Consider the following 12,268-nt stretch of genomic DNA (forward strand, 5'->3'; position numbering starts at 1 on the left):
ATATATATTACAAAATGCTGTCTTAACTGAGCACCTTTTGGCGTTGCAACTTATGTATTTTGCCGACATTATGCATTGCTTGGAAGTTATTGGAGCTATTCAGGATTAAGTACTTTTCCCAAGGGCACCTTGAAGATTCAATTTGGGATTAAGAACCAGAGTAAAGAGACTTGTTAGATGAGAGAGAGCCTGGATGCTACCCACCTAACATCAGGTCACACATATCTCCCCCCTCCCCCCCCCGGTGACTATTAGCCCTCTGCCACTTAATCGCAAGTGCAGTATTGCAGTGTGGAGCTTAGAGTGTATTTCAGCCCAGGCACTTTGTCAAAGTCACCCTCTGCTATGGCCCAAGCGTGTGTTGCAAATGGGACTAATTAGTAACTTGCAAAGACAGAAGCACAAAGCTCATCCCACAACACTCAATCTGGGCTGCCATCTAAAAGCCAGTGTCTCACCCCTGGAGTGTATTCTGTAATATACATGGTATTGACAACATGTTAGAAACTAACAGTTAACACAAACAACGTATTCCCTTTCAATACAGATGGTGGACTAAATGTTTAACACCTGTGACAACACTGAAATGGAGACTGCATGGCTTTTGTGAGAAAAAAAATCTCCTTGAAAAGAGTCAAGTCAAAGATGTTTTCTGCCACAGCCTTTCTTGCTCTGGTATGTCGCTTATGGTGGTTGATTTTAGCAAATGTCACTTCATGACTTCTTTTTGATAGCATTACACAGGCAGATATGGTATTATCACAAAAATCAACCACGCAACTGATTTTCCAACGATTAAGTACACCATTATTCTGTGAAGTCCACTTTGTGGCCACAGTGGATGCTGTGTGGCAGAATAATCCTGCCTCAAGCTGCTTTTTATGGATTCATTCACAGAAAAAAGTCTTGTTTTAAGTGTTTGACACACAACAATTCACCACTTCTTTTAAAGACCATCGTTTCAAGTCTTGCAGCCCTGGACTGTATTTTGCTCAGGTTATTTTTCCCTTACACAAACACTAATTGCACTATTAATTTAGGGTATGGCTGTCCCACAGATGATTCATGTCTCTCAAGGTTTCATTAAAGCGAGATTACATAACTTGTGCTAAACAGCAGTCACTGTGGTAACATGCAGCAGTTATGGAAACGTAATAAAAATAGGAAAAATGTAGCTTAACAGAAGCACATGTTTAGAACCATCATAAAGCCTAAGCCAGCAGTGTCAGTTATCTAAATTTACCTAATAAACAACAGGTCATATCAGACAGGCAGCAGGAGTGCAGCAGCAAAACTCTTTTATTGAAGTGAGCTGCAGTGCATTTCTGCTGCTTATTAGATTGTTATTTCTTCTTTTAAAATTCCCAAACAATGGCTTTAAAGTATGATCACCTCTGAAGTAAGATACACAAAGGAATATATGACTTAGACAGAAATACATTTATCAGTGAAAAGAAAACTGACTAGCACATTACAAGTGCATTTTGTACTGCTGTGATTGACACAGCCTGAATGTTCATTGATTCTTATATGATGGAAACATGAAAAAAAGCAAAATGGTGTCAAGATGCAAACAAAAGTCTATGTGTAGGTATGTAAATGATAAAGGCTTTGACAGCTCGATACAAATGACGTTTCCGCATGATGCCTCATCCACAAAGTCGATTGTTTCGCAGTCAGTACAGTGTACAGTCTGGCATGTGGCAGAAATCTCTCGTTAGCATCACAATCTACAGAGGGAGAAGACAGTCCACTTACAGTAAGCCATCATAACCCATTAAAGCTTTTGAAATATCAACCTCGGGACTTAAAAATCCACTTAGCTTAATGAAAAACACGTCATCATCTGAGGTTGTGAAAGAATGAGCTCCGGTCATTGAGCTGAACGGGTCTTAAGAAAAACATGACATGAGAGTAATGGGGACTTTATGGGGCACACAAGCTGTTTGAACATCACTTAAGTAAATGTCTGCTCTCGCTCTAATTGGTATTGGTGTCATGAAGTCTCACTTGAGACTCATCGATGGGTTTGGGTGTTCTCACAGTCTTTGTTAAAGATCACTGAACAGCCAGAGGGAAGTGGTCAAAAATCAGTCCTGTCCCTGTTGTGCAAATTTTTTTCTACTGGACACAATGTGATAAATGAGACCCCTTCTTTTAGTTCTTCAGGATCAGAATTTTAATTAATTCCACATTAGGAAGTAGCACAAATTAGGATGTATTATCTAATCTAACCTATTATCTAATGATCACCAAATTCCACATAAACACGTTTAAGTGAGATAAGACCCCGCTGGATAAATGTATCATAATGGTGACAAATATGACCATAGAACAAGCGCTGTGATTTTTCAAAAATGTTAAATAAACAAACCACAAAAAGAAGGGGAGTTTGTAAAAGGTGCCACAGCGTTAAAAGTTGATGATACTACAGGATCTTGGTTTTTACAGGAAACCAGCCAAGCATTTTTTAGTAGCATAAATTTTTATTTCCCTACGGTAGTTCTTTCTGAAAGGTAACTAAATTTAGATGAAGACAAATGTAACCTGGTGAAGACTACAGTTGTGTCTCATACTTTTTCAGAGGGCAATACAGAGAGATAAAAAGAAAAAAGAAATCTATCAAAAAAACTCTTGTAAATCTGTAGAGACTTCGAGGTAGTAACGATGCTGCCATGAAAGCGTGCAGGATTTCCCCTTCGACACACAAGTTCCCGTTCTATAAGCCGTTGTTTTACACTAGGTTGTTATTAAGGTTACCCCTGTCAAACAAGAGAACATGTCTTCATGCTTCCCTGCATCAAGTCCCACATGTAGTCATATCTCCCTGACAGCCATCCAGGCTATTCAATTCTGACACCAATATTGCATCTCATAACCATGAGATCCAATCACCTTCTACGTGGATGGAAAGAGAGCCAAGTATAATCAGTCGTGGTCAGACAGTGATGGGCAGCAGAAAGCCAAGGTGCTGGCAGGGGCCCAAGGGCTGTGCCTGGGTGCACATTTAGGTGTGTGTCTGTGTGTGTGGATGTGGGTGTGTGTATGGCACTTATTTGACAGGTTAATAAACCAGCTGTTGTCGTACAGAAACAGAACCAACGTGGGATTTATCTTAGAGCTTAAACTTTTCATACTTTAACCAAAAAATCACATGGCAAACACACTTTTGTCAGGATGACTTTTTCTCCATCTATGCATGAATAGTAAGTTGGGATTCAGTCTCTTGCTCAGGGATGCTTTGACATGTGGAGGAGCCAGGAATCTAACCACCAATCCTCTCTACACATGAACACATTGGCGTCCTCAAAGTGGAGACCACGAAAAGAAGAACAATTTTGCTAATTTGTACTGTAAACTGTTAAAATGAAAGAGAGACAGAATATCAGATCTCGCTTCAGGTGACATTTTTGAACTTCACTTTTAACTTTTGAGAATTTATTTGTGTGAATATTATCTTCACTGGGGAAATCAGACGCTACGTTGTTCTAGACAAATAAAACAGCCTCAGAGAAAAAATTTAAAATTATGATGACGAGAGACCACAACTCATCTGCTGGAGGTTTGAAGGAGATTTGGTTTCTGTTTTTAAATCCAGTTATAGTCAATATGTTAGAGAAATTTAGAGAACGTTAACACCAGACTCTGCAGTTTCCCTCAGCTTTCTGAAGTATTTTAGCACCTTTAAACTCATAGTTTTCATTGTATGATCCACAACATTAGTGTTTTTTTCCAGCCTTATTAGCATAATTGCTGTCAGACAGCAGCTGTTAAGAAATGCTCTAAAACACACTGTGGCCTATTTGTCCAGCACCAAAATGCAGGCAGACAAAGTTAGTAGCAAGCTGGGGAATATGCTGCAACACTTAGCAGCTAATAAGGTATTTCCCTCTGGGGTTGGTGGAGACCAAGACAGAGCTAAAAGGAAAGTGAATAATGGTCTTAAAAGAAAATCAAAATTAAACAGAAAATCACTTACAGCAGGTTTAAGGAATTAGAGAAGAGAAAATATCAAATATTTAGACTAATTTTTATCTCTAGTTAACAGACTGTTAATTCACACTAAATGAAAAAATGTGCAAATAAATATGTGGGGTCAAGAATAAAAAACAAACAAACATACAAAGTCTTGGAAATTCATTTAAAAAAAACAGAAATTGCTTGTGAGATTAAGCATTTACAGTACACATGTCTTTAAATATCTAGTACTTAAATTATCTATTAAACTGGACGTTTTACAATATATACATAAATGTCAAATAGCCATCTGGAATGATGTAGACCCAAGGCTGTCTTAATCTATAACCCACTACTTTGGCTTGAGTGATGACAGAAAACAAACAAACAAACAAAGAACATCACACCAGCATCTACGGCTGTCTAGTGCTTGATCACCCTCTGAATTAATGGAAGAAAGGAAATGAGAAAAATACTGAAGCACAACATCCCCACAAAGTCCCCCTTCCAAAAAAAAAAAAAAAAAAGAAAACTCCTAGGGAAGGTGATTGCAGCTTTTTAACACATTAATTAGCCCACACAAGTTTTAGTTTCTAAGAAAATCAAAGATTTTCAGCCTCAGAGAGGTCCCAGTGGAACTCTCAGAACCTAAAGAGTATCCACGAGGAACTTACTCATTTAGAGTGTATAAAACATGTAAATGTTTGCACCAAAACATAGAAACATGGAAATGTTCCCTAATGAAATCTTCAGCAGAAGGATTCATTAGTCAAAGGTCTCTGGAAAGTGAAAAACAACATAGCAGTTCAGTGATACTGTGCACATTTCACAGCTAAGTGTACTGAGATTTTCATGCTCACATCTTTTTCTCTTCAGACAGCACATCCATAAATCCAACACAGTATGAAGTCATTTCCTTTCTTGTGATAGACATTCATTTTTCTTGAGTGCTCCATTTTCTTCTGGTTAGGCTTATTGAATGTTTACAGTGAACTTTGCAGATTTAGAGTTTTTGTTGTCAAGCTTCCCTCCCATTTCTGTGTCTGCCTGAGTGTGACAAATAAAGGACATATAGTAAATCCCTTCACTGCAGTGGCTTTCACCAGTTCATGAATTAGAACTATATACATTCATAAAATCCCAGCGTGTGTGTGTATGTGTAGCTCGTGAAGCAGAGGATGAAGCCTAACATTATGGGAGGGACCATATTTTTCTGTTTTCATGCAAGAGTACTTTGCATGGAGTAGCCAAGCCTCAGCAGGGCAGTGGCTAATGAGCCAGCAATGAAGATGTTGCAAGGACTACAGCTGCACTTCTCAGGATAAAATGCCCCACAAGTCAACAAACTACCTTACATCTATACCTTGCACTTTATTTTACTCCATATTCTTAGGCTTTTTTGAACTGTTGTTTAATTTGATTGCTGTTATCTTTATTGTACCAAGCGACAATAGAATTTGGTTGCCAGTTTCATTCTTTGAAACTCATTGCTTTAATTTGCTGATGGCAAAATAAAACTGTCAGTGGGGTTTTTATTGTCAGTATCCAGGCACTTAAGTCTGGTGAATTTTTCAGTATGAGCAATGCTAAAAGCCACACTATGTGATTTTTGAAAAAACTGCTACAGCCTGACCAGTCTGTTATGACCGGTAGCTTATAGCGCCTCATGTTGACCAATGTTAGCTCTTTTCTGTTTGAGCTACTGTTACATTAAGTTATATCATGTCACAGATAAGCATTTAATAGTTTTATTAAGGTAAAATAAGAGGTAAAACTTGGTTTCCTCACAAGGAAACACGTTGGGTCTTCGACTGGTTGTATAATTGTAATGATTTTAAAGCTACCAACACAAAAGATTCTCTAGAATTAATCTCAATGTCTGTTTTACTAGGCATAGGTATTATAAGGGACTGCATTGTCTTCAAAGGTGTTTTAACTAATATGTCACCATCATGGAGAAATCAATTTAGTAATGAACATATAACTTAGTCGACACATTTTTGACAAGGTCAAAAAAACAGCAACTGAGCAATATCAACCTTTCAGTGCTGGAATTTGTAGTAGTGCTATTCTATTGAATTGCAAAGGATTGTTCAGTTATACCTAATACAGTCACAACTGAGCATAAAGAAAAAAATTGTGTGGCTATTATTGCCACGTAGTCATATAGTGACCACAAAACTTACCCAAATCCTGGTGGGAAATCAAATATTTATAACTAATTAAGCAAAAATAAGCTAATATAATAAAGTATCTGAAAAAAAATGAAGGGGGTAAAAGCTAAATTCTGACTGTTGCACAGAAGTATATGACATCATGTTTTCTCACTGAGCTCCATCCACAACAAATGAATAAGAGGAGCTCAGATAAAAACACAAATACAGAAATCTCTCAAATAAAAGAACTAAAATGTTCCCAGTTTGGCACAAAGCTGTGTTTCACTTGATGAGAATACATGTTTCAAGGCCTTTAAATTATGCACTGCTGTCACATCGCCATAACTTTCATCTGACATGTCTTGTACCAACCTGTCTTGGGCTCTACTGAGAAATACGGCTGTCCGTGAATAATGCTGTAGACCACCCTGGCGCTGTTCCCATATGTTGGGTCATCTGCATCGGTGGCTGCCACTTGCACTACCATTGTTCCTGTGGGCAGACAACCCTTCATTAGTTTCCAAGACAACATCCAGAAGCCATGTCAAACAGAGCTAAATGTGGAAATAGTCGTCATATCGGCAGAGAGGGTGACCAATTCTACTTGAAAGGGGGGAAGGGGGGACAATAAAAATGTAACTTCTTAGGCAGTAAATAATCTCATTATTTACTAGTCATTACACTGTCTTTCTTTGTTGAAATAGGGTTTACTTTTATACCAAGTTTCTTTTTTATACAAAATGCCTGAGCTTCAAGTTGTTCTTTACGGGAACCTCCAGCAGCACCAATAGAAGTGACATGTGCTGTGTACTGGCTCTGAGCCTGAAACACTGAAACAAATTCCATTGTTGCAGTCATTTGCAGGGATGCTGCAGCAGGATTAAAGAGTAACTCCTCGCCTTTAGACATCATTTCGCTGCCATTGTTTCCATTTTCCTTCTGCAGATCTGTTAGGACCATCTTTCCTGGTAACTACAATCTGTTGATTCTAATTCAGCAGCCAAAGGGGCTCTGCAACCAATCTGTGCTGTGTTCAAGAGGCATTTCACCACCACCAAAAAAAGACAAAGTTGAATTATTATGCATCTCATATCATAAAATCCCACAGAATTTTTTTTTTTCTCTTTTTTAAGAGTCAAAGACTTTGAATCTGTCCTTCAATGATAGGAGGACATTGTATCTTTCAGTTGGACTAATTAGTGCTCAGTAAACCTTTGTAGATTGAAGAATTTTATGACACAAAGTTTTAGGAAAAGATAAAAGTTGGGAAAACATTTTTCTCTTCCATTTTTACTATTTTATTACTCTTACTATTTTATTTCCCAGTTAAAAGCTTTGTCAATATGCACAGATGGTAACCCATCCAGTCGCTGATTTAAGGTCCACACACTGCTCTTCTGTTGAGGGAGAAGGAAAAAAATGTAACTATGAAAACACAATGTTATCTGAAGGCGAGAGGCAGGATAGTGATTTTGCTGCACAAACATCCTAAGTGTTGTTTGCTCATGATGCTCTGTCAAATTCTGGTGCTGGTGCACAGTGAAAGGCAGATCTTTTTGTTTAATGAAGTGTCCCACAAAGTATATCTTTGTGTACAGTCTGTGTACAGTTTCTTTTCCACAAAAATTTTACTTTAACTAACACCAAAAGTCATCTATCCAGAAAGGATATCCTTAGCCTGGAATTCATGTAAGATAACATATGAAGCAGAATCTCTCCAATTACCATGAACGAATCCTTAATTTATGCCTAAAAACTCAGACCCTAAGTAACACCTTAATTATGGCACTGAGCCATGGCAGGTATGGATGGTTTGATTGAAAGCAAAGGTAAGGAATCTGATTGCAGTGTAAAATAAATGCCATTTTTTTTGTTAAACTTTAATTCCAAAAAGAAATAGATATAGTTAGGCTTTATCACCTCAGTCTCAGGTTAAAGAAAAAAATAGCTTACATTATGTAGTGGAACACTGAAGATAAATCCCAAGATACAAAGCCTGATTTTGTTTTAGTGCCCAGAACTACCCCCCAAATCCCCAAACTTCCTCCCAGCTTACAAGAAGGAAATTTGTTTTCACACTCGACTGTGAACTCTGCTGACAACTGACAACTGTTGTTTCTGTGTGCAGTAGTGTATTGTCCTCTCCCACTCTTCCTCCGAGGCAGAAAGGAAGACATCAGACATGACTCCCTATGCATTTCTTTTTACATGTACCAACGGAACGTGGTTGATGTGACTTGGTCTGACAGCCGTGGTTTGAAAGGTAATGCAGAAAAGTGTTTGAAGATTTCATAGGGAAAACATAATCAGGGCCAATCACTGCCAGTCAATCTCAATAGGTCATTTATTATAGTATAAATGAGCCTCGTTGCTCCAACTGGGCTCATTTATTGGTTACAAATTCTTCAGGCAAAGGAATTTTACACCGAGGAACTGATATCCATCCGATAATGAAGAGGAAAAGGCCATTTAACTTAATTCTCACTAACACTGATGATTCAGGCTATTTTTTGCTGTTAGACTGTACGTCAGTGTTGGTCTTAAAGCTGACGCCTACTACAGCTTGGCAGTGGTGAAATCATCAACAACACTGTTCAAATAACCTTAAAAAAATGTGCCTCTTGCACTTGTTCAGGTAATGAGTGCTGGTTTATGCTAAGAATATTTCACTTTAATTGCTAGCTGCACGTATCTGGCTGAGCTCAGCCCATATTGTAACATCTGACAGAAAGTGCTGTCTTACAAGTGTTTTACTTTGAGGAAAACATCCTAATAAAAATCTCACTTTCTAACATGAAATGTATTTTACAACCTTTTACAAAATGAAGTGATCATGGAAACTGAAGATTAGAGTCCTCTGTTCTGGCCATAAAGTAGAATTAACAGGCTCTGGCTCTAGATGCGAATATAAAGAAAAAAAAAAAAAAAAAAAAAAACGGTTGGTGAAGCTGGAGAAGTTATCACCAAGCTGGTTGTAGAAGGACACCTAGATTATATCATAACCTCTTAGTCATGACAGGCCATATTACAGGTAGTTTAAAACACCAAGGTCAAAGGATGAGTGTATGAAAGAGAACTCAGGCGACGTCTAAATCTCTATTACAGGTTGATAGTTAAAATCACTTGTCACATCGCTCGGCAGACGAGACCGTAAATTAACATTCGGCATGGCCTCAGATAGAGTACACCTTTTAAAGGTTTAGTTTTTTTAAGCTTCTTACTCAGGTTGTTTGCCACGTGAGGCCAACAAACATCCTGCTGTAACAATATTGCTAGAATGAAAGTAAATACGAAAAGGGTGAGCTGGATGTCAAAAAAACTGACAAACACCCTGAATAGAATTCTTTCTGCTCCACAAGGCTGTCATCTGCTACTCAATTTGCCCTGTCTGTGTCCCTTCAGTATTTGTCCATCCTCATTGATGTGATGGATCCGATCTTCACTTTTTTCTTTTCTTTTCTTTTTTTTTCTTTATACCCCGCAGCTGTGTACAAAACAGATTTCCTAATCATTTCCGCATCTTGGGTGAGCAACTGTCATCTGCCAGTAATGAAAATAAATGTGGCATGCTTAATCTGAATGGGAGACAGGTATTCTTCAGCCACTTGCACACACAGGTTTCATCCAGCTGTCGAGAGCAATATGCATTTTTGAGTGCACACGTACGATGAAATTTGTTAGCTTGTCTGTTTTGAGGAATGTGACCCAGAATGTGACTTCTAACTTTGTGTTATTAATACAAACTACACCATCTTTAAATGAAGGGCCAAATATAAATACATTTTCATGTGACTAAAGCAGAAACCAAATCTATGACTTATATTAATATTAAAAATATTCTGTTTAAGCACAATTATTCTGCAATGCCTTCATGAGTATTCAGAGTTGATACCCTTGATTAAGTTGATTATATTCATGGACATTCACACCTGCTCCCCACTGTTTCAGATAAGCAGGGCTTATTGCTTAGAGTTCAGTGAAAATGAATTACAGCACTTTAAGAGAAAGTTACTAATGGACTGCTGTTTTCTGTGTGTGTTTTAGGAATTTTAACATTCAAGGTACACTTATTTGGTCCACCCGTAAAATCGAATGTAATCCAATACGGCTCTGCCACTATAAAGTCTATTTTTATGATGTCCATAATGTTTTTCACACGGCCATTGATGCGTTAATTCAGTGTTTTAGAACTGAGGTCACAGTGATCGTGTTAGACAGGACTTCATTTTGCACCATCTCATGTATGTAAATACCATGTACATGCCACCAATACCACTATGACCTAGGTTCTAAACAATGTCACCAAAAACTAAACAAAGATAAATGTTATGGCTTAATAAAGTGGCCACTGAGAGTATATCTATAATCCACAATGCAAAGAGGAATCAACATGACCCCAATCCTCTATCTGTGATGAAAACTAATAATGTGAATGGACTTTACCTTAACCAAAACACCTTTTTCATCTCCAGAATGAAATGACTATCCCATCCTTGATCTTGAGCTCTCATGAATTAGACAGGAACAATGACAGCTGAATATAGGGCTGCTGAGTAGTAAATTCAAGAGCTGTGGCCTTGGGTTGACATTACATTCTCTATGCCTGTAATGAGCCCTCAAACTGCTCCTTTGGCCCTTCGCTGTCCAGCGGGAGAGAGCCAAGACTTGCGATTGTCACACCTCCAACTGTCCTCAAGCTCTCTCGTCTTTTATTTGACATCCATGTCATGATTAGGACAAAAGCCTTCAGAGATCCTCGAGCCATAAGGTCTCCATGTATATGGACGAGCACTGCCTCTAATTACTTAAATTAATTAAATTCATGATTTCCTCTAAATTGAACCCATTTATCAGCTGTGCAGAGCTGTGACCATTAATGATTTAAAGACATCTATAACAGAATTATTGAGGACGGGAGGTGCTTGGCCCTTCCCGGTTCTTTACCGCATTGATAATTGCTTCGAGTAGATATTTAGAGAAGCAATACTTTATTCTCCCGTTGGTCTCTCAGCTTGTGATGGAGATGTTCACAGGAACTGGCAGAGTAAATAAGGTGCAGAGAGTGACCCTGCGTCTCGATGCTATTGGTGTGAATGCATCCCCCTCTGTGGTTGATGTAGTGAGTTGCTGTCTTATCTTGGGTTGGACACAAGACTCCAAGCCCTTGTACTTTAATCCTCTGGTTCTTTAAGCCTGAGCTCTGTACCCCCTGTTGACAGTCAGCTGTGTAATCCTTCAGAGATCTCCATGCTTGTGCAGTAAGCAAAGCATTGCTCCTCTTGGACCGCCTCCCCCTGCCACTGCATGCCTGCCGAAATTATCAATTTGACTTTGAAGGTTCTAAAAAAAGCCATAAACATCTTTGTTTTCCCTCATTTCCATCTTTTAGGTGCCATGCATGATTGAGGTATTGAGGTGATGATGATGCTTTTCAGTTCTCAGCGTTTGTTAGTGTAAGGAAGTGTAATGTGCTTTCATTTTTGGTAAAACTCAAATCTAGAGTAGTTCTAATCAACTCTGCAGTGCTACAGAGCTTTGTAGCGTCTTTCAGCTCCAGCTTTTGCTTTTTTGTCCTATTTCAACCCAACTACTGTCTGTCACAGACTGCCTGTCTCAAAGGGTGTTTCCTATGTAAACACAGTTTAATATATTCTCGATGAAATCAAAGACTATGTGGCAACATCACAGAGTTCTGGCCTTGCTCTGCTACCTATTGAATTCACTTACTCAAAAGGAGTATACAGAGGACACTCATAAGGATGTTGTGCCTTATTTTGCATAATTAAACAACAAAATTGAGTAGTTCATCTGCTTCCTTTCAGTATTGTGAGTGAATTAACTAAGTGTTAGATCCCAATCTTAATAATAAATTATGATTCAGACTGTACAGTGAAGTGGCTAAGACAATAACTCATATTAATGTACAGTTTTGGTACCAAATATATCCAGTATTAATAATGAACTACAGGAACATATTATGGGAAAGTAATCAAATTTATCAATACATACAGTCTATAGGTTCAAACTCTCAAACTTTGTGTGCAACAAAAAAGCCATATGACCTTTTTGTTGTCACTTGACATTCAAGGTAATTTCTGACCATCTTACCACTCCATCCTATCAGTCAGGGTTTACTTTTGATTAGACCACAGCTC

The 12,268-nt window shown here is 38.2% G+C and overlaps 1 protein-coding gene across 4 annotated transcripts in view; it reads right to left on the reverse strand.

Moving 5' to 3' along the window:
- The window catches only part of LOC124049729 (cadherin-7-like), an 84,795-nt gene that overhangs the window by 33,759 nt on the left and 38,768 nt on the right, over positions 1-12,268 (reverse strand). For all 4 annotated transcript variants that reach the window (XM_046371683.1, XM_046371684.1, XM_046371685.1 and 1 more), the window contains one exon: positions 6,486-6,605. In XM_046371683.1, coding sequence (XP_046227639.1) covers positions 6,486-6,605 — 120 coding nt within the window. The remainder of the gene's footprint in view (positions 1-6,485; positions 6,606-12,268) is intronic.

This window comes from Scatophagus argus, chromosome 18, assembly GCF_020382885.2.
Source record: "Scatophagus argus isolate fScaArg1 chromosome 18, fScaArg1.pri, whole genome shotgun sequence".
NCBI lineage: Eukaryota > Metazoa > Chordata > Actinopteri > Scatophagidae > Scatophagus > Scatophagus argus.